The 19,639-nt window shown below is 53.5% G+C and overlaps 3 protein-coding genes and 1 long non-coding RNA gene across 5 annotated transcripts; 2 read left to right on the top strand and 2 right to left on the bottom strand.

The window, feature by feature from the left end:
* The first annotated feature begins 677 nt into the window (after positions 1-677).
* LOC105205613 (stress response protein NST1-like) lies at positions 678-1,365 on the top strand. The gene is made up of 2 exons (XM_026141574.2): positions 678-767; positions 892-1,365. The coding sequence occupies exons 1-2, from the start codon at positions 678-680 to the stop codon at positions 1,363-1,365; spliced, it is 564 nt and encodes a 187-aa protein (XP_025997359.2).
* Positions 1,366-8,526: 7,161 nt separating this feature from the next.
* On the bottom strand, positions 8,527-9,384 carry LOC120357345. The gene has a single exon (XM_039447515.1). It carries the CDS (start codon positions 9,382-9,384, stop codon positions 8,527-8,529), a length of 858 nt encoding a protein of 285 aa, XP_039303449.1.
* A 1,422-nt stretch (positions 9,385-10,806) lies between these two features.
* On the top strand, positions 10,807-11,887 carry LOC120357195. 2 transcript variants are annotated; one of them, XR_005574377.1, is made up of 4 exons: positions 10,807-10,887; positions 11,315-11,450; positions 11,551-11,717; positions 11,826-11,887. It is a non-coding gene; the product is annotated as an uncharacterized LOC120357195 (long non-coding RNA). The 2 variants fall into 2 exon arrangements; XR_005574376.1 differs by lacking the exon at positions 10,807-10,887 and having other exon boundaries at positions 11,228-11,450.
* Positions 11,888-14,298: 2,411 nt separating this feature from the next.
* On the bottom strand, positions 14,299-16,397 carry LOC120357344. Its single transcript, XM_039447514.1, has 3 exons — positions 15,879-16,397; positions 14,977-15,756; positions 14,299-14,601 (listed from the first exon to the last, which is right to left on the bottom strand). Exons 1-3 carry the CDS (start codon positions 16,395-16,397, stop codon positions 14,299-14,301), a joined length of 1,602 nt encoding a protein of 533 aa, XP_039303448.1.
* Between the last annotated feature and the right edge of the window lie 3,242 nt (positions 16,398-19,639).

Below are 19,639 nucleotides of genomic sequence, written 5' to 3'. Positions count from 1 at the left end.
CAGTAAAAGTAGTAATAATATATTAATTTAGTGCTCAACCTAACCTAGTTTATCTCTATTTTCTTTGATTATTTTCTTTGATATTTAAATAAATATGTATCTTATATCTATGTTATATCTACTTATAATTTGTTTTTTATTTTTATAATTATAACTAATTTAATTATAATAGGTCTATAATTAACATATAATAATATAATATTAGTATATACTTACACATATTGATTTTCGTTTCCGGAGCGAGTAATAACGGTCGGGCGTATTTAGAGAGATTTGGTTTTGAAGCAAAGAGTGATTGCGGGAAGTGAAAAGAGATTGTACAGTGCGTGGGAGGAGAGATAGAGGGGTGGATAGGTGGAACGAACAAAGGGAGAGTGATCGGGTAGAGTGAATGAGAAAGAGAGTGCGTGGAGGAGTGAGCAGCGCAAAGAAGGTTAGGAAATGTGGTAAGAAAAGAAGACAAGTAGAGGGCGAGGAAGGGAGAAGAAAGTGCGCGAGCGCTAACGTCGAGCATAGAGACGGAATAGGCGAAAGAGTCGACAAGCAGTGCGGCGAGAACGGCCAAGCGCACGCGCGCGGTCAGGGAGTAGGCAGCAGAGAGAAAAACGACTAGAGAAAGGAGAGAGCGGAAAGCGGTAAGACAATCGCGAAAACGAAAAGAAGAACAGAAAAAAAGGATGGAGAGCGAGATAAGAGAAGATTTATTGAAGGGAAAGGTGATAGGGCTGAAGAGTGGAGGTAAGGTGCGCAGTGGAAGTACGTCTGGGGTATTGGAAATGTAGAAGAGAAAAAGAGTGACAGAGGAGGGAGAAGAGTGTGAAGAAGAGAGAGAAGGCGGACGCGAGGAAAGTTTTTCAGAGGAGCAAAAAGACGGCGAGATTGCCGACGCAGGTAGCGGGAGGGGGGGGAGATCTAGATGATGGGAGTAATGAAGAGTTGGATGGAGAAGATGATGGGAAGATAGGAGAGAATGGAGGAGAGGTCGGAGGGGCGGATGGAAGAAAAAATGAAGCGGAGTTGAAGAGACTGAAAAGGAGAGAGGAGAAGATGGAGAAAAAAGTAAAAGAATTAGAAAAGAAATGGGAGGAAGGAATGAGGATAGAGGAGGAAGGAGAGAGATTAAGGGAGCTACAACAAAGGGTAAACGAATTGAAGAAGACTGAGGGAGGAAGAGGTGGAGCAGAAAGAGAAGATAGGGGGTTGGAAGAGAGAATAAGGAAGATGGAGGAGAGATGGGAGGGGAGGAAAAAGATGGAAAGAAGAAGGAAGGTAGTGATTAAGGGATACAAAACAGAAGGAAAAGATGTGAAAAGTAAAGTGGAGGAGATATTAAAGCGAGTAGGAGCGGAGGTGAGAACAGGATAAGAGGAGCAGGGAGGGTTTGCAGTAGTGAGTCTCAGGACAGAAGGAGAGGAAAGGGAGGTAATGAGAAGGAAGGGCAGGCTGAGGAGGGATAGGGTATGGATAGACAATTATTTAACGTGGAGGGAAAGGCAGGTGAGGTGGAGGATTAGAGAGATGGCAAAGGAGGAGAAAAGAAAAGAGGCAAAAGTGTGGGTTGGAGAAAACAAGGTGTTAACGGGATATAATGGTTTTGGGATGAAGAGGAGGGAGAACTAAAGGTTAGAGGGGGAAGAAAATGGGGGCAAAAGGGGAAACGGAAAGGAAGTCGGGGGAAGGGGTGAGAAAGAGTTAGAGGGGGAAAATGGGGGAAAAGGAGGAGAGGGTGAGGAAAGAAATTACAAGAGGAAAGAATGTGCAGAGGGGCAAGGGAAAAAGTAAAGAAGTGAAGAGAACTTTCTGGAACGTGACAGGGCTAGAAAATAAAGATAGAAATTTTTGGAGTGGGATAAAGGACTGGGACGTGGTAATGATGTCGGAGACGTGGGTGGAGAAAAGGGGGTGGAAGAAAATAAGGGAAAGATGACGAAAGGGAGGTGCAGATGGCAAGACGGAAGAAGGAAAAGGAGAGCGATAGGAGGAATAGGTGTGAGAAATGAAATAGAAATAGTAGAAAAAGAGGAGAAAAGGGAGGTAGAGGGGATAATAAAAAAGATGATTAAAATTGGAGAGGAAAGGTAGAGAATTATTGGGGTGTATGTAAATGGAGATATGAGAGAAAAATGGAAAGGGATTAGGGAGTGGGTAGAGGATAAAGGATCGGGGATTAGAACAATAGTGGGGGGGGGGGATTTTAATGCGAGGACAGGGGAGAAAGGAGGCCGATAAGTGGGGGGGGGGAAGGAAAGAGAAAATGAGGGAGGTAGGAGGTTGAGGGATAAGAAAGTAAACGGGTAGGGCAGATGTTTATTGGAGGCGTTGGAGGAAGCAAAATGGTGGATCTTTAATATGAGTGGAAAAGGGGTTGAGGAGGGGGAGTGGACATACGATGAGGGAAGGAGGGAGTCAGTGCTATATTACGTGATTGGGGATAAAGAAATTTGAGATAAGTTTAGTAAGATAAGAGTGGAAGAAATGCTCGGATCACATTCCGGTGATGATATGGATCATAGGAGGGAAGGATAGGGTAGGGAGAAAGAAGCGAGGAGGAGGGGCGAAGTGGGTGTGGTCGCCGGAAGGGAAGAAAGTTTTTAGAGAAACGTTAGAAAGGAAGTGAGAGGAGAGAGAGGAGGATGGGAAAGTGGGATGGAAAGAAGTGAGGGAGAATGTACTAGAGGTCATGAAGGAAGGGCAGGGAAGGGAGGGACTGAGGGGAAGTAGTGGGTAGTAGGATGAGGAGTGTAGAGAGGGAAAGAGAAGGCTGAGGAGAGAATTGAGAAAATGGAAGAAGATGGGAGGTGGGGGGAAAGGTATAAGAAAGTTAAAAGGGAGTACAATAAAAGGTATGAAGAGAAGCAAAAAGAAAAGAATGAAAAGTAGGTGAAAAAAGCAAGAGAGGCGAAAACAGAGGGACATAGGGTTGGGAATTTAATGTCGGGCGCGCGAATAATTTATGTCAATTTACATAAATACTAAGTTTATTGCACGCACGTACTATTATACAATAAAAATACACTATGTCCCTATCGACTGTACACAACGCTTTCACGAATAATCTCGTTATTCACGTCGCGCGCGAGATGATGCAATCTTACATCATCCGACGTATGCCCGCTCGTATATGTCTACTCTTGATCTCGATCTGTTGCCGACTCACTGTAACATGGCGTCGCTTGGGCTTCTTTCCTCTGGCCTCTATTTTCTCTGCTGCCATGTATTATTCCGCCATAAGAGCGTAGTATAGCCACAAGTTTGATTTGTGGATTATTCCTCTAATTTTATCATTTATGGCGTTTGCATAATAGTATAAACTAGTTAATGATTTTAATATATATGTATTTAAATAAAATAAATAAGAGAATTGAATTCAAATTGTTAGTTGATTTTAAATTAATATTACTGACTTTTTTGTATGTGGTTTCCATTACTTTGTGGATTTGATTATTGTAATCCGGATTTTGTAATAACAAAACAAAAATATACTTTTTTTTTTTTTTTTAACGGGGGGAAAATACTCATAGTACCCCGGGTTGGCTAGACCACGGGAGTGTGGGACTCGGGACGCGGTACCCCTCGCCGGCACAGACCGCTTGCGCGGCAGAAAGTTGGCGAGGCCCGGCCCGCCTACCCACTAAAAACCCACCGAGCCCATCTCGCCCCGTTGCGTGGAGGAACCGGGATTGCTATAGCACTCTCCAACATCCCTCCACTGGGGATCGGAGCATGAAGCTCCCCGATGCGCCAGTTCGTCGGGTTGGGAGTCGGGCTTTGCTGGCCCAGCCGAGATACGTCAGCCAGTAGGGCCTAGCCCGACCCCGGGGGTGCGGAGCGAGGCATCACGCACCCCCGCGCCCATTTAGGGCCATGGGGTCGCTCCCGACATATCGCCGGTGCGAGCCCCACGCCCAGGGACGAGCGGTCGCCGCCGCCCGCCTCCTCCCGTCCACGGCGCTCGCGTGGCCGGGCCGGGCGCCAGAGGAGAGACATCTCGCCCGGCGCAGGGCCCCATCTGCCTGGGCCCCGTCCCGTCGCATCCCCCGAGCGCTAGGGGCAGCTAGGGGCGGGCACCCGAGGAGCGGCACTATCGCCGCTTCCCCTTGCCGAGGACGGGCGGCCCCGGGGAGGGCGCACTGGGCGCGCCTCCCTTGGGCCTCGTCTCCCTCGTGGCCTTACTCCCCCTCCGCTCCCTCTGCGGGAGTTGGGGAGGGAGGGGGGACAGAACCACCCGGGCCACGGGGAGGTTATACCCAGAAGCGTGGCTCACCACGCTGGCGGCGTCACACGCGTCGGTCTCCTCGACCGCGCGCGTCTTTGGCGGCGGGGGCTCCTCCCCGGACTCCGAAGTGTCCGAGGTGGACCCCGGCAGCCGAGCATCCACCGCAGCCGGGGGCCCGTCAACTGGGACCCCGCCCGCGGGAGACGCACCCCCCTTGGCGGCCTCGGCCGCCGCCGGACCGTCGCCCCCAACGGCCTGAGCGCCGCGGGCAGCGTCAGCGTCCGGCGGCGACGGAGGCCGCTCCATTTCCATATCCTCCTCTCTCCCCGGATCCGGGGTGGAGGGAGGAGGCCCCCCAGCCCTCCGAGGCATGGGGGGTATTTTGGGGCAGCCCGCGCCACCCGGTCGGTGGCCGGCTGCCCTGTTGCGGGAGGCACACTCGGGACAGAACGGCGGATTCGCGCACTGAGCCCGAGTGTGACCCTCCCCGCCGCAGTTGAAGCAGCACCGGGACCGGTCAAAGTAACCGGGGCACCGGTGCTGCATGTGGCCCTGTGCCAGGCAGCGATAGCAGCGCTGTGGAGGCGCCTTAAGCGCCTCCACGCGCGCAGCCGCCCAGCCCAGGGCCACTTTACCCACCTTGGCGAGCCTCGCCGCCGCCGCGACCGGGCACTGCGCAATTACAGAGCCCATGCCCCGGCGGCCGCGAGTAACTCGACCGACTACAATGTCGGTGGCGCTGCATGCTCCAGCGCATACCAGCACCACCGCCACCTCCTCCGGCTCGGTGGAGTCCAGGAACCCGGACACCCGGACCCCCACCCTACGCATAGGGCAGGTTATCCGGATCCCCGGGCCCCCAGCCACCCGTCTCATTTCGGCCGCGAGGCGCTCCGCCGCCGGCCGACTCTCGATGCCGGGGATCTCCAAAAGGACACCCCCGGCTTGTGACACCCTGAATTTAAGGCCCAGGGCGGGCTGAGGGAGGATATCCCCCAGATTTATCGCCGCCCTGGACTTCTTAATAATCTCGGTGTAGGAGGCACACCCCGGCTCCACCGTGATTGCCACCACGGAAGAGCGCGGGATCCGCCTCCCCACCGCACCCGGGGCAGCGGACGCCGCACGGGACGTCCCCCCCCAGGCTTACCCCCATTCGGCCCCTTCTTTTTCTTCTTTTTACCGGGTCGCGATCCCGTCGAAGGAGGGGCGGCGATGTCGCACCCCCCGCCGAGGCACCCGCACCGGCAACGCCCGGCCGCGGAAGGGAGCGCCCACGGCCGATCTTCGAGGGCGCGGGGGCGGGAGCCGACTTCTTCGTCGGCGCCCCCCCGCCTTAGCCCTCCTCTTCTCCTTGCGGCCCACCACGGTCGCCCAACTCGGTCCGTCCGTGGACGGAGCTCGAGCGGGCGAGTCCGCGGGGCCGCTGGGTGGCTCGGGGAAGGGGCTCCTCCCGCGGGGCCCTATCCCCCCGACGGCCACCCTCTAGCGCGTCTCGCTCCGGTGCCGGCCAAAGCGGGCGCCGACTCGACCCCCACCTCAACCCGCACCAGGCGTCTCTCAATCTCCCCCACCGTCCCCGACAGCCGCTCCAGCATCTCGAGCACCGTCTCCTCGAAAGGGGACGGGTCGGTGACCGGAGCAACCGCCGGGGCCGGTGAGGGACGGGAGGAAGCCCCCCCCCCTGTCCCGGGACGCACCCGAGGACCCCGATTCGAGCACGAGTGCTCTCCTCGCGACCCCGAGCTGGCCCCGTAAGTCGTCGACCTCGGCGCGGAGGGTTCTTATTTCCTCCTCGCGCGCCGCGGCCGACGCGTCCTCGTGTCCAGCCTCATCTCGCCCGAGGCGGCCCATGGCCCGATAGGCCAGGATCATCAACGCCTCCCGGGCGAGGTGAGTAAACTTTTTCATCCGCCCGGACAAGGCTCCGTGCATTCCGAGATTGGTGCACTTTGCCCGGGCAGTTTCTACCTTCCGTAGCCAACCGTCGGCCAAGCCGGCCAAGTCGGTTGTGGTGCTACGGGAGATCACACCTATTTCCCGGTTCAGCTCTCGGCGCTGTTCCGGTGTAAATAATGTCGGGGGTATCCTTATTCGCTGCCTAGGCCGCGAATCAGGTCCCCCCGACATATCTTCGTCCTCCGAAGAGTCTCGTAGCACATTGGCTCTAAGCCGCCGTGCTCTGAAACCCTCCATGGGCACTCCGTGGAGGCGGTCCTCAATGTCCGCCCCGTCCGAGAGGGGAGACGGAGACCTGAAAGGCCCGCTCCCATCGAGCCGGGGACGGCCACGTGCCCGCTTCCTTGCACGCTGAGTCCCGGATTCGGCGGGCACTCCCGGAATATCCGGGGTGACCACAACCTCCTCCGGTGACTCAGGCGCGGGAGGGGAGACCGCCTCCACCGCGCCCCTGGAGGTTTGTACAACCTCCTCCCCCTCTGGCCGATCCACATTCACGGTGGTGCCCGGCAGAGACTCATCGGGTGAGCTAGGCTCACCCTCGCTCCCCCGGCCACCCCCGCGGATGCGGATCGGCGAGCGCGAGCGCGACCGACGTCGCCCCCGCCCCCGCCCGACTGACCGGCATCCGCCTCGCGGCGTCCGCCGAGCAGCCGGCCCGGAGACAGGGAGCGCGCCCGCCGCGCCCCGCAAACCGGGCCCCGTCCACCGACTTCCGCCTCGCGGCTTCGATCGGGTGACAGGGCCGACGTCTCCCCAGCGGGAGGCACGGGGGCCTCGGCCTTATCAGCCGGCTCCACCCCGGGCCGCCCACCAGGCAGCGGATTCTCTCCCTCCCCCGCAACCGGTGCGCGGGGTACCACCAACCTCAACTGACGCCGGGCCATCTCCTTCTTGGCCCTGCGCCTGTGCTCCCTCGTGGAGTCGTCCTCCTCGTCGTCTGTGTCGGACACCCCCGACCAGTCGAGCTCCTCCTCAGAGCACCATGGCTCCATGCCGGCGGATTGCCTCCACGCAGCATCCATCTCTGCCATGTGCTGAAGATTCCTAGCGATTCCGGCTCCTCGAAGTCGTCGCCAAACAATCTCCAGTAGAACCTCCGGAGATAGTCATAGTACGACCCCGAAGAGGAATCGCGAGGATCATCCTCCCCTACACCCACAGTCGCCCTGTGGTCGGCGGAGCCTGCGGGCACTCCGCTCGACCGCCCGTCGTTCGATGACGACAGGGGGAGACCCGGGACAATAGCCCCCCCGTGCCGGCCCTGGGGTGTCCGTTCACCCCTGGGCGGTAACTTCTTTTTTCGTCTGCCCATGTATTGTTCCATAGAGGGGTCTTATTTAACGAGGGGAACCCCACCCTCGCCCCGGAGCCTACTCAGGCCGATGTCCGGGGACCATCGGCCCGAGGCGCCATGGGCAGACGGATCCACCAAGGCGGGGGAAACGGCCCGGCGAGGCCACAGACGGGCGCAAGCACCCGCCCAGGACCACCCCGGACCGGCACCCCCACCCCGGCAGCATAACTGCCGACCAACTGAAATCGTTGGCGTCCGAGACACAAAGCACCGCCCCGCTGTTACACGGAACGACACCCCGCGCCACGGACGCCACCCTTGGATTTTTTATAGAGGTTTACTCTTCGCAGCCCGGGCGGTGAGACCCAGGCCACCGGTCCGTCCCGCACGTAATTTCAGCACGTGACGGATTACGGTATACCAGCTCGGGCGCCAGGGTCGCTGAGATCCCTAAATCTACGGCCTACGAGAGACCGCAGACACCCTAGCGAGCTCGGGAACCGCAGGAACGCCAATTCCTGTATCTGGAGTCGTTGCAGAGCCTCGGGAGGCCCCGAAACGACTCCAGACCCCTACGGGAAAACAAAAATATACTTAGAATAGGTCCTGTTGACCCTTTTTTTTTTTTGTTCACGGATGGGAAATGCGTTACTGCATACCCCAGGCCCCGGGGGAAGCCTGGCGGTTATGTGGGGCTCTCCCCCGCCGTCAACGTGACGGTGGGGGCATACCCACGAAAACCCCTCCGGGTGTCCAACTTTGGTCCTTGACTGGGGGGCTCCGGGAACGCGTGCAGCATACTTCCGGAGCCCCCCGGACCAAGTCGGCCGAGGCCGACTCAGCACGCCGGGAGTACCCTGTTGAGGGTCTTCTGGCAAGGCCGTGAGGCCAAGCCGGCCTCAGGTCGGGGAAGAGGGACACCAGCCCTCCCCCGCCTCTTCCCCATGGTGTTGCGGGGGCAAAGCCCGGGGATCCGGCCCCCGCCGAATTTCCCGGGCCCCATCGCGCCTCTTGAGGAGGCGCGGGCACCTTCTACTACGTGGTGGAGAGGGGGTTATTCCCTCTTCCACCACCCCGGCGATGCACTGGGGGGGAGCGGTGGCGCATTGTGTCGCGCATTAATCGCTCCCCCCGGACCGTCAGGTCGGGTCTGCCTCGCCGGGCTCACTGTTGCGGGGAACCCTCCTCCCGCGGCTGCGCGTCCCGAAAGCGGGGCCGACAGCCACTGGAGAGGAGGGTTGCCCCCTCTCTGCATTGCTGCAGCGGTTTTCATCCTCCCTCTCCTCCGCGATAGTGGGGAGGGAGGAGGCAACCGCCACGGCTCTTCTGCCCCTCCGCCTCCGTACAGCAGGGCCACTAGAGCCCGGAGGACGGGGGGCAGTTCTTCTTCGTCTGGGCGGCCGGGGCGGGAGCCAAGTTGGGTCATGGTCCTCGTCCTGCCGTCCCTGCCACTATTTGCGTTGCCGGGGGGCATTCGTCCCCCCGGCCGCCTCTCTCTCACCTTCTCGGCCTCCTCCTTCTGCAGCATTACTTGTTCGCAGAAGGAGGAGACCGCTTTCCAGGCACTCTCCCTGCCAACCATTTGGCTAATGATGGCCGGCAGGGAGAGGTCATTACCTATTTCCGACCTCAGGACTCCGCGCAGCTCTTCCCACGCTGGGCAGTCTACCAGCGTGTGCTGCGCGGAGTTCCGGGCGGCACCACAGTGATGGCATCGTGTCGTTGGTTCCTTCTTAATCCTGCACAGGTACTCACCGAAGCAACCATGCCCGGTGAGCACCTGTGTCGTCCTGTAGGACAGGCCGCCAAACGGGCGGCCCACCCATTCGTCCAGGTGCGGTAGGACGGCCTCCAGGATCCGAGATCCGGCTGCCGGCGGGTTTTCGATGAGATTTCTTTTCCACGCTCTCATCACCCGCCGACGGGCCCTTTCGCTCAGCAACGCGGCGACTCTGGGGGTTACCACTCCCCCCTTGAGGCAAACGGCCTTCGCCCTGGCATAACTCCATGCCTGGGCGTCGGCCGTGTACTCCGCCGGGGGGAGCCCCGCCAGGGCCATAATTGCCGCGTTGGGAGCGGTGTTAAACGCGCGCGTTATCCTACGCGCCAGCCGCCGCTGCACATCGTGCAGAACCTTCTTGATGCGGCGGCTGGCCAGCGCCTCGCGGAACCATACCGGGGCTCCATACAGAACCCCGGACATGACCGCGAGGGCGTACGCGCGTCTAGCACCCACCTTCGGACCCCGGAGGTTGGGCATTAACCCGTTTAGGGCGTCAACCCTCTTGCCCAACCGCTGGGCCAGCTTGTCAAAGTGACTAGTAAAGGCCCAGCGACCGTCCAGGTGCAACCCTAGGTACTTAAGGGTTGCACCCACCTGAACGCGGGTGTTGTCCACCAGGACGAAGGCCTGGGGCGGTACCCCGGAGGAGCCATCGTGAAAGAAGATGGCTTCCGACTTCTCCGGGGCCACCCTCAGGCCCAGGCCTTTAATGGCACCAACGACACAGGCCACAGCCCAGATGCCCGTGGCAACCGCTCTTCCCCAAGAGGTCCCCCCAGCCACTATGAACGTGTCGTCGGCATAGCCGACGACATGACAGCCGGGGGGGGAGAGCCGCGCGGAGCACTTTGTCGTATGTGGCGTTCCACAGCAGGGGGCCCAACACGGACCCCTGCGGAACGCCACACGACAGGTCCTTCCGCTGCTGGAGTCCGGATTTATCGCGGAACTTCAGCACCTGTCCCGGAAATAGTCCCGAACGATGGCGGCGAGGTAGGGCGGCAGGCGAAAGTGTTCGCACAGCGCCGCCACTACCTCGCCCCATGGTAGACTATTAAATGCGTTGGCGATATCCAGGGATATCGCCAACGCCACCATCCCGTCCCCCGTTATGGATTCCGAGAGGGATCGGACCTGACGTATAGCGTCGATGGTCGACCGTGCCTCTCGGAACCATGGTGGAAGTATAACATGGTGTGCTCAATTTGGCTAAACCACGCCCCTTTTCACGGCAAAGTGTCTCTTATTCCTGAAGGCTGCCAACTGTGAAAAAATGAAATATTTAATGTCGGAAAGTTGCTGAACCTAGATGGTCGCATTTTTGTCACACGTACGAATGCGTGCATTGCGTCTTTTTCTGTCATACCAGCGCCGCCAGCGTCATTGCTCCAATTTCAGCGCCTTTGCTTCATAGCGTCCATAGTAACAACACGTATTTTTAGGTTATTTTTTAAACTTTATTGTAAAATAAAGTGAAAATGGTACGTTGTATAGTGAAATCGTGTAAAAATTGCAACGAAACGTGCTTGCCGGCGCAAGTAAGCTTTTTCCGATTTCCGGAAAATGCAGTAATGCGTGAAGGCTGAATTCAGAGAATCGGAGAGAGTTTTATGCCGAAAAATATTAAGAATGGTAAGTCTTATTAAATACTATTAGTCAAATTTTTGTAATGACATTATTTCCATTACAATTTGTATTACACACACAGGCACACACACAACATTCCAATACTGTTCCAATAGAAAATATTGTAAATATTCGTATCTTAATAGAGCAACCCAACCTAACACCAATTACTTGATATACATACTAACCAACTTTCTATTTAATTATCTTAACTTTTGCAATAATTTTAAAGAATAGTACATTAAACTGATGCAATATGTTTCAAGATAATTAAATGTACATATCATGTATACATTTATACGTATTGTCGAAATTAAAATAATTTAATAGGAAGTTACATAGCACACATCAAGTGCTTGATGTAAACTAGGACAATTGTTAACTTATTAATTGTTAGTTAACTTAACTATTATTCTGTCATTTGAATTTTTAGCAAATATATGCTTAGCACACTTCACAGAAGATTTGTTTGTGAGAAGTAAGAAGATTTGACCTCCTATGGATATTTGAAGACGGTCGCTTTTGCCGAATGCAGTTCCAACATTATTGTTACCAAAAACGGAAAATAGGTAAACATGAATAAATAATAATTGATGTATTAATTACTGAAAAATACATTCCTTTTTTTGCATAACGTTATCAAAGTAACATTTATGTTTTCTATTTTAGTGACAATGAAAGTAATATGGACTTCAAAGTCATAGCCGAAGATTTTCCGCTTCCCGTCATCCACGAAAATGTACATGCAGTCTTCCGAGTTACTCGTCAGCCCTGATGATCCATCGAATATACAGGAATGTATGATAGATGTAGAATCACCAAGGTCGATTTAGAAGGTAAGAACAACATTGAACGATTACTGATGATAGTATTTTGCTATCTTAATGTGCCACGAAATTCTTGGTATATACAATAAACAATAATGTTTTGTTTTATTATTACAGTAATCGAAGGCTGGAGGAAACATATGCAATGTGTCGAACGCCATCAAAATCAAGAAAAAAATGAAAAAATCAAATAAAACTTTTAGCTCTTAGCTTTTTAACTTTGAAATGTATAAAATAATAAATTATTATATTTATCATAAAACCTGCATAAAAAATAATGACTTATTTCTACACATTTTGTCGGTAGAGATTGTCTTAGTCAGTTCATTCGAAAACAGCAACATGTGGCTCAAGCATAATATCAATGAATATTATTTTATTTTATTTTATTTAACTATCTTTTTATTTTATTTAACTATTTTTTTCTTTTCATTCTTAATGAAAAAATATCTTCAATTTTCAATAATTTCTTATTTACAAAAAATTAATATTCTGTAACGATTTGTGGACTTAATAATTCTATTTATTTCTTGTTTTAGAAAAAATTCTTGTATATCAATGGTTGTTTTTAAACTTTTTAAGAACTTTATTTTTTATTATTAAAATTACCGTAAAATTTATTAGGATATTTATATTTGTAGTGTTATTTCAAATATTATTTTATTATTAAATACTATTAATCTTTATATTTTACAAAAACTGTTTAATTTTTATTAATTTTTTACAATGAGCGCAGTTAGTCTTTCGTGTCGTGTTGTATTTAATAACATTTATTTACAGCGGTAACTATCTACAAAAAGAGACAGAGTGAAAATAGAAAACGTCCGAAAAAGACAGTTATATCAGGTGTACAGACTTTAGAAAGTGAAATACTTCAACTTTTCACAGTTGGCAGCCCTCTGGAATAAGAGGCAGAAAACGACAGAGAGCGCAGATTTTAGAGAAAGAAGGCTGCAAATTGAGCACACCATGCTATCCCTTCCACCATGCTCGGAACCCATATTGCTCGGGGGACAGTTCGGGACCGTTCCGGGCCATATGCTGGATGATGCGATTGGCAATGATACGCTCAAAGATCTTGCCCGCATCATTCAGCATACAGAGGGGCCTGTACGCGGAGGGACTCTCCGCGGGTTTGCCCTCCTTTCTAAGGAGGACAAGCCGGGCCCTCTTCCACCTCCTGGGGAAAGTTCCTTCACGGAGGCACTTCGTGTATGTAGCACGAAGCGCCTCCCCGGCGTACGGTGACGCCCGGGCCCAGACCTTGGCATAAATGCCGTCCGGCCCGGGCGCCTTCGCCTTCCTACCCTGAATGCGGGCAAAGGCCGCGACTATTTCGTGCCTGGACACCTCCAGTTCCTCGGACCATCCTGGGGGAGGGCCGGACTTGTCAGGGATGTCCCTCCCCCGGGTGGGGAACAATGTGTTCACCACCCTACCGAGGAACTGGGGGTCCAGCGTCTCCGAGACTGGAGGCGCCCATGGGCGGAGCCTTTTCAGCACTATTCGGTAAGGCCTGCCCCATGGGTCGCGATCCAGCTCGGAGAGCATATCCTCCCAGGTCACGGCCTTCGCCCGGGCTATGGCAGTCCTCAGGGCCTTTCTGGCATCCCTGAGGACCGCCGTGGTGTTTGTCAGCTCCTCCTCCATGCCTCGCCGCTTGGCGCGCGTGTGCGCCCGCCTGGCGGCCACGGTAGCTCGCCTGAGTTCTGCGAGCTTCGCGGACCACCAGTAGGCGGCGCGGCGCGCCATCGGTCTGCTGCGGGGCATGGAGGCGTCGCAAGCTCGCGACATCACCTCGCATAAGCGCTCCGCCTCCTCCTCGGCCTCGAGGTCAGCTCCTCCTTCGTCTGGCCAAGTGGATGCTAGGAGGCTGACCTCGAGGGCTTCGGGGTCGAGTTTTTTCAAGACCCATCGACGTCCATCACGTTTGCGGCGGCGTAACTCACGCACCTCCGCGGGGGGGGAGACCAGCTCCATGGAGATAAGTCTGTGGTCCGACAGTTCTCCTAAAGAGCCGGTCTCCACTTGCCATCCTTTAACCCTATTAAGGGCGTTGGGGGAAGCCCACGTTATATCAACAATGGACTCCCCCCCGGCCCCCACGTAGGTGCTGACCCGGCCCCTGTTTAGGAGAACCAGGCCGAGCCCCGCCGCAAATTCTAGAGCGAGGCGGCCCCTAAGGTCTGTGCGAGGGGAGCCCCAAGCCACAGCGTGGGCATTGAGGTCTCCCCCCACGACGACCGGCCTAGGAGAGCGAGCTATGATCTCGCTCCCCATGGCATCTAGGGCCGCCTCGTACTCCCCCCTCTTCAATCTAGGGGGGAAGTAACATCCCATGACGTCGATAGGCCCGTACTCGACCATGACGAAGCCCTCTCCAGCCGATATCGGGATCATCGGCGGAGCGCACGGCACGTTATGGCTGGCCATCGCCACCCTCCCCGTGGGATCCCCAATCCATGTGGTTTTGTTCTCGGGGATCCTGTAGGGGTCGGCGACGATGGCCAGCCCGCCACCCCCCTCCGCCAGGCACTGCGCAAGGATGTCTTGCGCAGCCCTGGCGTGGTTGAGGTTGGCCTGGAGGAGCCTAAGGGGCATTGTTAGGGCACCCTTGAGGCTCCTCCACCTCCATCTCGTCAGTGCGGTCTACCGCCGCACCCTCGCAATTTCTTACGCTCCTCTCCCTTTGTGGGAGAGGAGCTTCCATCTCGACCGCTGCGGGGGCCGGAGTCGGGGTCGGGGGTATTAATGGCCCCGCCTCGTTTTGGCCCCCGGCACTCAGGGGTGCTTTTTGAGGCTTGTTAGCCAGGCACCCCTTTGCGCCGATCCGGTGTTCGGCGGGCCTGCCCGCGTCTTTGCACACGGGGCAGCCCGCCTTGGCCGTACAGGCCTTGGCCAAGTGGCCAATGCCCCCGCAGCGGTAGCAGCAGCCGGATCTATCGACCCGGCTGCTGCACTTGGCCTGGACGTGGCCTTGGGCCAGGCACTTGTGGCACTGCAACCCCCGGGGGGGAAGCAGCACCACTCGGCAGCTCGACCAGCCCACTCTGACACGGGAGGCGGCCAGAGCTGCCTTGCCGGCCTTTGCTGGGATGGGAACCCAGCAAGTGCCTAGCCCGTTGGAAGCCGTTCGGATCTCTCCCACTTTGATGTCGTGGGGAGAGCATCCTCCTATGGCTCCTAAGGCCTCGGCCACCTCGTTCGGGGTGACCGAGTCGTCCAGGCCGTTCAGGCGTAGCTCGACCGTTTTGCACGGTCGAGCTACCCTGACATCTTCCCTATCACCGAGGGCTTCCCTGATCCCTTCGGCCAGGGCGTCGGCCTTAGTGGCGTTGTCGGCGCCCTTGACCTCTAGGATCAGGGCCCCCGTTACGGCTCGTCTCGGGCGCAGGTCCTCAATCCCGAGGGAGGTGAGATTGACTCTCTCCCTCGCAGTCTTGAGGACCTGCGCGTAGGCTGCTGGGTCGGCGCAGGTCACCGTAACAGCCGCCGTGGTCGGCGGCCTAATTTTGGTGGCCCTTGCCGGCCCAGCATCATTTTTTTCCCCCGAAGCGTTTCCGGGGATACTCCGTCCCCCCCCTTTCCCGACCCTCTTCTTCTTCCTCCTCGACGACGTCGAGGAGTATTGGGGAGGGGGGTTTCTTGAGGAGGGGGCCGGGAGGACCCTTAGGGGCCTACCCTTTGTGGGGGCCGTCTTAGCCGCCTCGAGATTGGCGGCTTTGGCGGTCCCCTTCCTCTTCTTTTTTGAGGCCACCTCCGTCCATAACTGCAATATGGACGGGGTGGTCTCTTCCTGTGTCTGAGCGGGCTTCGCAGCCGCTACGACTGCGTTGCCCGCCCTTTTCTGAGGGGCAGCCACGGGCTGCTTGGTAGTCTTGCCCGCAGCCGGTGGTATCCTGGGCCTCTCCACCACCCTGAGGGCGGGGAGAAGCCCCATCTCGGTGAGGACGGCCGGGAGGACTCTGGAAAGGGCCTCCCTAAGGCCGTCCTCAGTCAGGGCTTTCGCCCTCTTCTTCTCCTTCTTCCCCCCTCTCTCCCCCCCAGCCTTGGTCCACACCAGTTCGTCCAGAGGGCGCGTGGGGGGGGAAGGGCGGGGAAGGAGGGACGGGAGGCAGGAGCCGCCACTCTGTCCGCCACTTTGGACAGGGGGTTCAGTTGTTTACTGACCCCCCTGAGCGGCGGACGGAAGTACGACTCCCGTAGTTTTTGGATGCTGACCACCGCCGGCCTCTCTGGCCGGGTGGTGGCAGCATCACTAGACGCACCAGCGGGGGTCCCCCCCAACGTCGCGTCCGAGAAGGTCGGGCGCGGTAGGTCGGGGGCATCCCCCGTCAGCGCGTCGATCACCTCTAAGTCGAGGTCCAGATCCGTCTGGATCTCGGCGTCGGTATTGGCGCCCCCGCGAGTGGAGGCCTTCTCTTCCAATAGCGCGACCCTAATTCGCAGCCGGCCCAGCTCGGCCTCCATTTTCTCCTTTTCGGAGGCCCAGCGGGCTCTGACCTTGTCCAGGGCCGCGCTATTCTCCCTGCGCTCTCTAGCCTCCACCCCCTCCTCCTGTCTGGAGAGGATGGTGGCGAGACCCGCAGTGAGCTCGGTATACGCCAGCCAAAAGTCCTTACGGATCGGTCCCTGTAAATTATGGGACCTTTCCACGGACTTGGCCAGCATACCGAGCCCCTCAGTCATGACGGCAGCCACAGCTGCCGTCGGCTGCCGCTCTAGCTCCTCGGCGCGCTCGAGGGCCTCATTGCCCTCGTGGCGCGCTCCGAGGTAGCCTTGATCGCGGGATCCATAATAATTCTATGGTTCCGCCTGATCTTGGCAGCCCTCTCTAATTCGGCCTTCCGGGCCAGGGCCTCCGCCGTGAACTTCCCCTCATGCGAGGGGTCCTTGGCGGGTCTCCCACGCCCCTTCTTGGGGGGACCCTCCTCCGAGTCGGAGGACGACAAAATAGTAGTATTTTTCGTCGTCCTACGCCTCGATCTCTTTCTGGAGTGCTCCCACGGTCCCGCTCCCTCGGTCTCAACGTCCATGACGGCGTTATCGTCCGAGGGTAGTGGGGTCACGGAGCCCGCCGAGAGTGGGGTGTTGCCTCTCTTTGCGCCGGAAGATCCGGCTTCAGCCCCTGGCCCGGTAAGGTTAACCGTCCCGGTACTGCAGCTATCGGGCTTGTTGCCCTTGCTGCACGCCGGGCCCGGTTTTGTGCCGGGAGTACACTTTTTGCCCTTGATGGGCAAGAAATCCCCCAACGTAAGTGGGGGTTTGCCACTCTTTTGACCTTTGGCATGGGGATCCTGGGGGGAGTTGTTCGAACTAAATAGTTCGAGTCCCCCTGCCCCCATGCTAGGTCCTCTCCTATAAACGGTGGCGTCTCTGCCCTCAGCGGGTGAGACACCCCCCTGGAGGTCCGGGAGGGATGAGGAATTCCTCATCCCTCCCGTCGTACTCCGCGAGCTGGCGCTCGCATCAACGTCACCCCTCGAAAGGGTGACTTTCAGCACTTTGTTATTTGTTATCTTGGACATTTTGAATTTATCCCACTTCCCGTGACGGCTGGACCGACCGGCGTATCTCCCACCCCGCCGAAACATGACCGGTACGGGTGCCCCCGGTACTCCGGGGGGGTCGGCTTATGGCGCAGGCCCTGGGGATGTGACATCCAGGGCACGGGCCTCCAGCCCCTTACACATGGATTTTATTAAAAAAAATAAAGATTCTGTTAAAATATAAATTATTTAGGTTAAATTAGATTACAAAATTTTAATATATTATTTATTTTCAATTAAATACCACTTAGTTTGGAAGATTTTCAATGACAATACAAAGATAATAGCAATTAGGTTTGTACAGAAATTATTCAATTTTTTTCATTGTTTTTCCTATCTAGCAGCGCCATATTCTTGTACATCAAAAATTTTTTATTTCAATAAAATTTTTTTATTTTGTACCGTTTCCTTTTTAATCTTTTAAATTAAATCTTATATATTCCATTAAAACTTATTAAAATTAAATACAACCACTTGTGTTAAAATTGAAAGATTTCAATGGAAATACAAAGATAGTACACTTTGATTCTTTAAAAAATTTTTTGGAAAATGCATTTAGGTTGAATTAAATTATACAATATTTAAGGAAATATCATTGGGTTGGAATAAAATTTTTCAATGAGAATTAAAAATGCTATCTCTTAAATTTTTAAAATACAAAGATTTTTCAATGACAATACAGAGATAGAACCACGTAGGTTTTGTATAAAAGTTAAAGATATTACCAGTTAGAATAGAAATGTTAAAAAAAAAATACAAATACTACTATTTTAATTTTGTAGAAGAAGTATATTCTCTTTATAATAGGCGGACTTTTAAAGATTTCACACATTTTTTGAATAAACGTATATTATTTTTATTAGATTACACAATTTCAAGATAAGTTACGCGCAACACACATAGGCGGTTTTTTTACCTTTTTTTTGAAAAGGTAATTTTAATAATACTTGATATTTACTAGCATCTATATTAACCCTTTTCCTCCTGAAAAAAATGTAAAGAATTTATTGCAAAAAATATCACCTCAGCCAGGGTTCGAACCTGGGACCTTCCGAATCTCCGGTACGAGTGTCTTAGCGAAAGTAACGGTGCGCAGTTTGATTGAGTCTGAGAAAGAATATAAAATCACATAAAGCACTGAGATCCAGCTATGACCGAATAGGCCTTCTTGTTTAGATTGTATGTTACATGTATCGGTTGAATATTTTTCTAGTTTTAAAAAAATTGATTTTCTTATTTGTAAAAATTTTTTTTCAAAATATATATATTTAAATTTTAAATTATGTACCAATTTTGTCTCCTATCTCTCTTATTCACCTTATCTTCAATCCCCTCATTTTAAAAAAATATTGCGAAAACAGCGATAGCGGCAGGGTGGCAGCGGGTGCGGGCCGGGGGATAGGTCGCATACGGCGAGGAAAACGCGCGAAAGAAACAAGCGGACGGAAAAAGCGAGTGAGCGAGCGAGCGCGCGAAAGAAACGAGCAGATGGGTGGGGAGGCTGAACGTGCAAACATGCCCGTGACCGCGTACGGGAAATCGAGCGAGCGAGCAAGCGAGCGAAAGTAACGAGCGAGCAGGTGGGGAGACTGAACACGCAAGTACAGTCTAGATATACCAGTTCCGACACTCCACTTTTTTTGTCGTCAGTTTGTACCACAGAGAAGATGGCTGCTCTTATAACTGTATAACATACATGAATTCCAAAAACTTCGATCAGAGTCAAAAACACAAGAATAAAGAAAATAACATCAATTAAACGAAACGTGTTATATAAATTATTATAATTAAAAATTAATAGAAATTTAAACATTAAAATTTTTGTTAGAGTTAATTAAATAAAACAGTAATAAATTAATTTATTGTATGCTAATAAAATAAAATAATTTTTCATGTTATTTAAAAATTATGTAACTTAATAATAGTATAATAATAAAAGATTTAGTTTATTCTTAAATAACAATAAATTTTATGACAAAAAGTTATTCATTTATTACATAAGATATGTACGTTTTTCAGTAAGCGGTACATTTGATATAATTTGAAACAGTTAATCATTTTATCCTTGTTGTTTGCTAATGTTGAACAAGGATGAAATAATTTGCACTGTTACACTGGGTAAATTTGTTTTTTGTGGTACATGCATAATTCATCTATAGCTCATAAAGCATTCAACTGTAAGCGCGTGTATAATTCTTAATATGGCTACGATTACGTGATCTTGTCATCCGCTACATCACAGATGCCGATGCTCAGTGTCGGAACTTGTATATCTAAACTGTGACGCAAGTATGCCCGTGACCGTGTACGGAAAAATCGAGCGAGCGAGCGAGGATGGGAGAGCGCCAGCAGGTGGCAGCGGCGGTGGGTGGTGATAAGTGA

The sequence above is a fragment of the Solenopsis invicta genome, chromosome 3 (genome assembly GCF_016802725.1).
Source record: "Solenopsis invicta isolate M01_SB chromosome 3, UNIL_Sinv_3.0, whole genome shotgun sequence".
Classification (NCBI taxonomy): domain Eukaryota; kingdom Metazoa; phylum Arthropoda; class Insecta; order Hymenoptera; family Formicidae; genus Solenopsis; species Solenopsis invicta.
This window is presented reverse-complemented; position numbering and strand designations above follow the sequence as displayed.

Excerpts from the sequence above, each read along its gene's own strand:
- LOC105205613 (XM_026141574.2), top strand. The coding sequence starts at position 678 with ATGGAGAGCGAGATAAGAGAAGATTTATTGAAGGGAAAGGTGATAGGG. Across the intron at positions 768-891 it reads GCAGTGGAAGTACGTCTGGG|GTAGCGGGAGGGGGGGGAGA; the intron begins GTATTGGAAATG and ends TTGCCGACGCAG.
- LOC120357345 (XM_039447515.1), bottom strand. The coding sequence starts at position 9,384 with ATGAGAGCGTGGAAAAGAAATCTCATCGAAAACCCGCCGGCAGCCGGA.
- LOC120357344 (XM_039447514.1), bottom strand. The coding sequence starts at position 16,397 with ATGACTGAGGGGCTCGGTATGCTGGCCAAGTCCGTGGAAAGGTCCCAT. Across the intron at positions 15,757-15,878 it reads TCCGTCCGCCGCTCAGGGGG|GCTGGGGGGGAGAGAGGGGG; the intron begins GTCAGTAAACAA and ends GTGTGGACCAAG. Across the intron at positions 14,602-14,976 it reads GTGATAGGGAAGATGTCAGG|GCCTGTACGGCCAAGGCGGG; the intron begins GTAGCTCGACCG and ends CACTTGGCCAAG.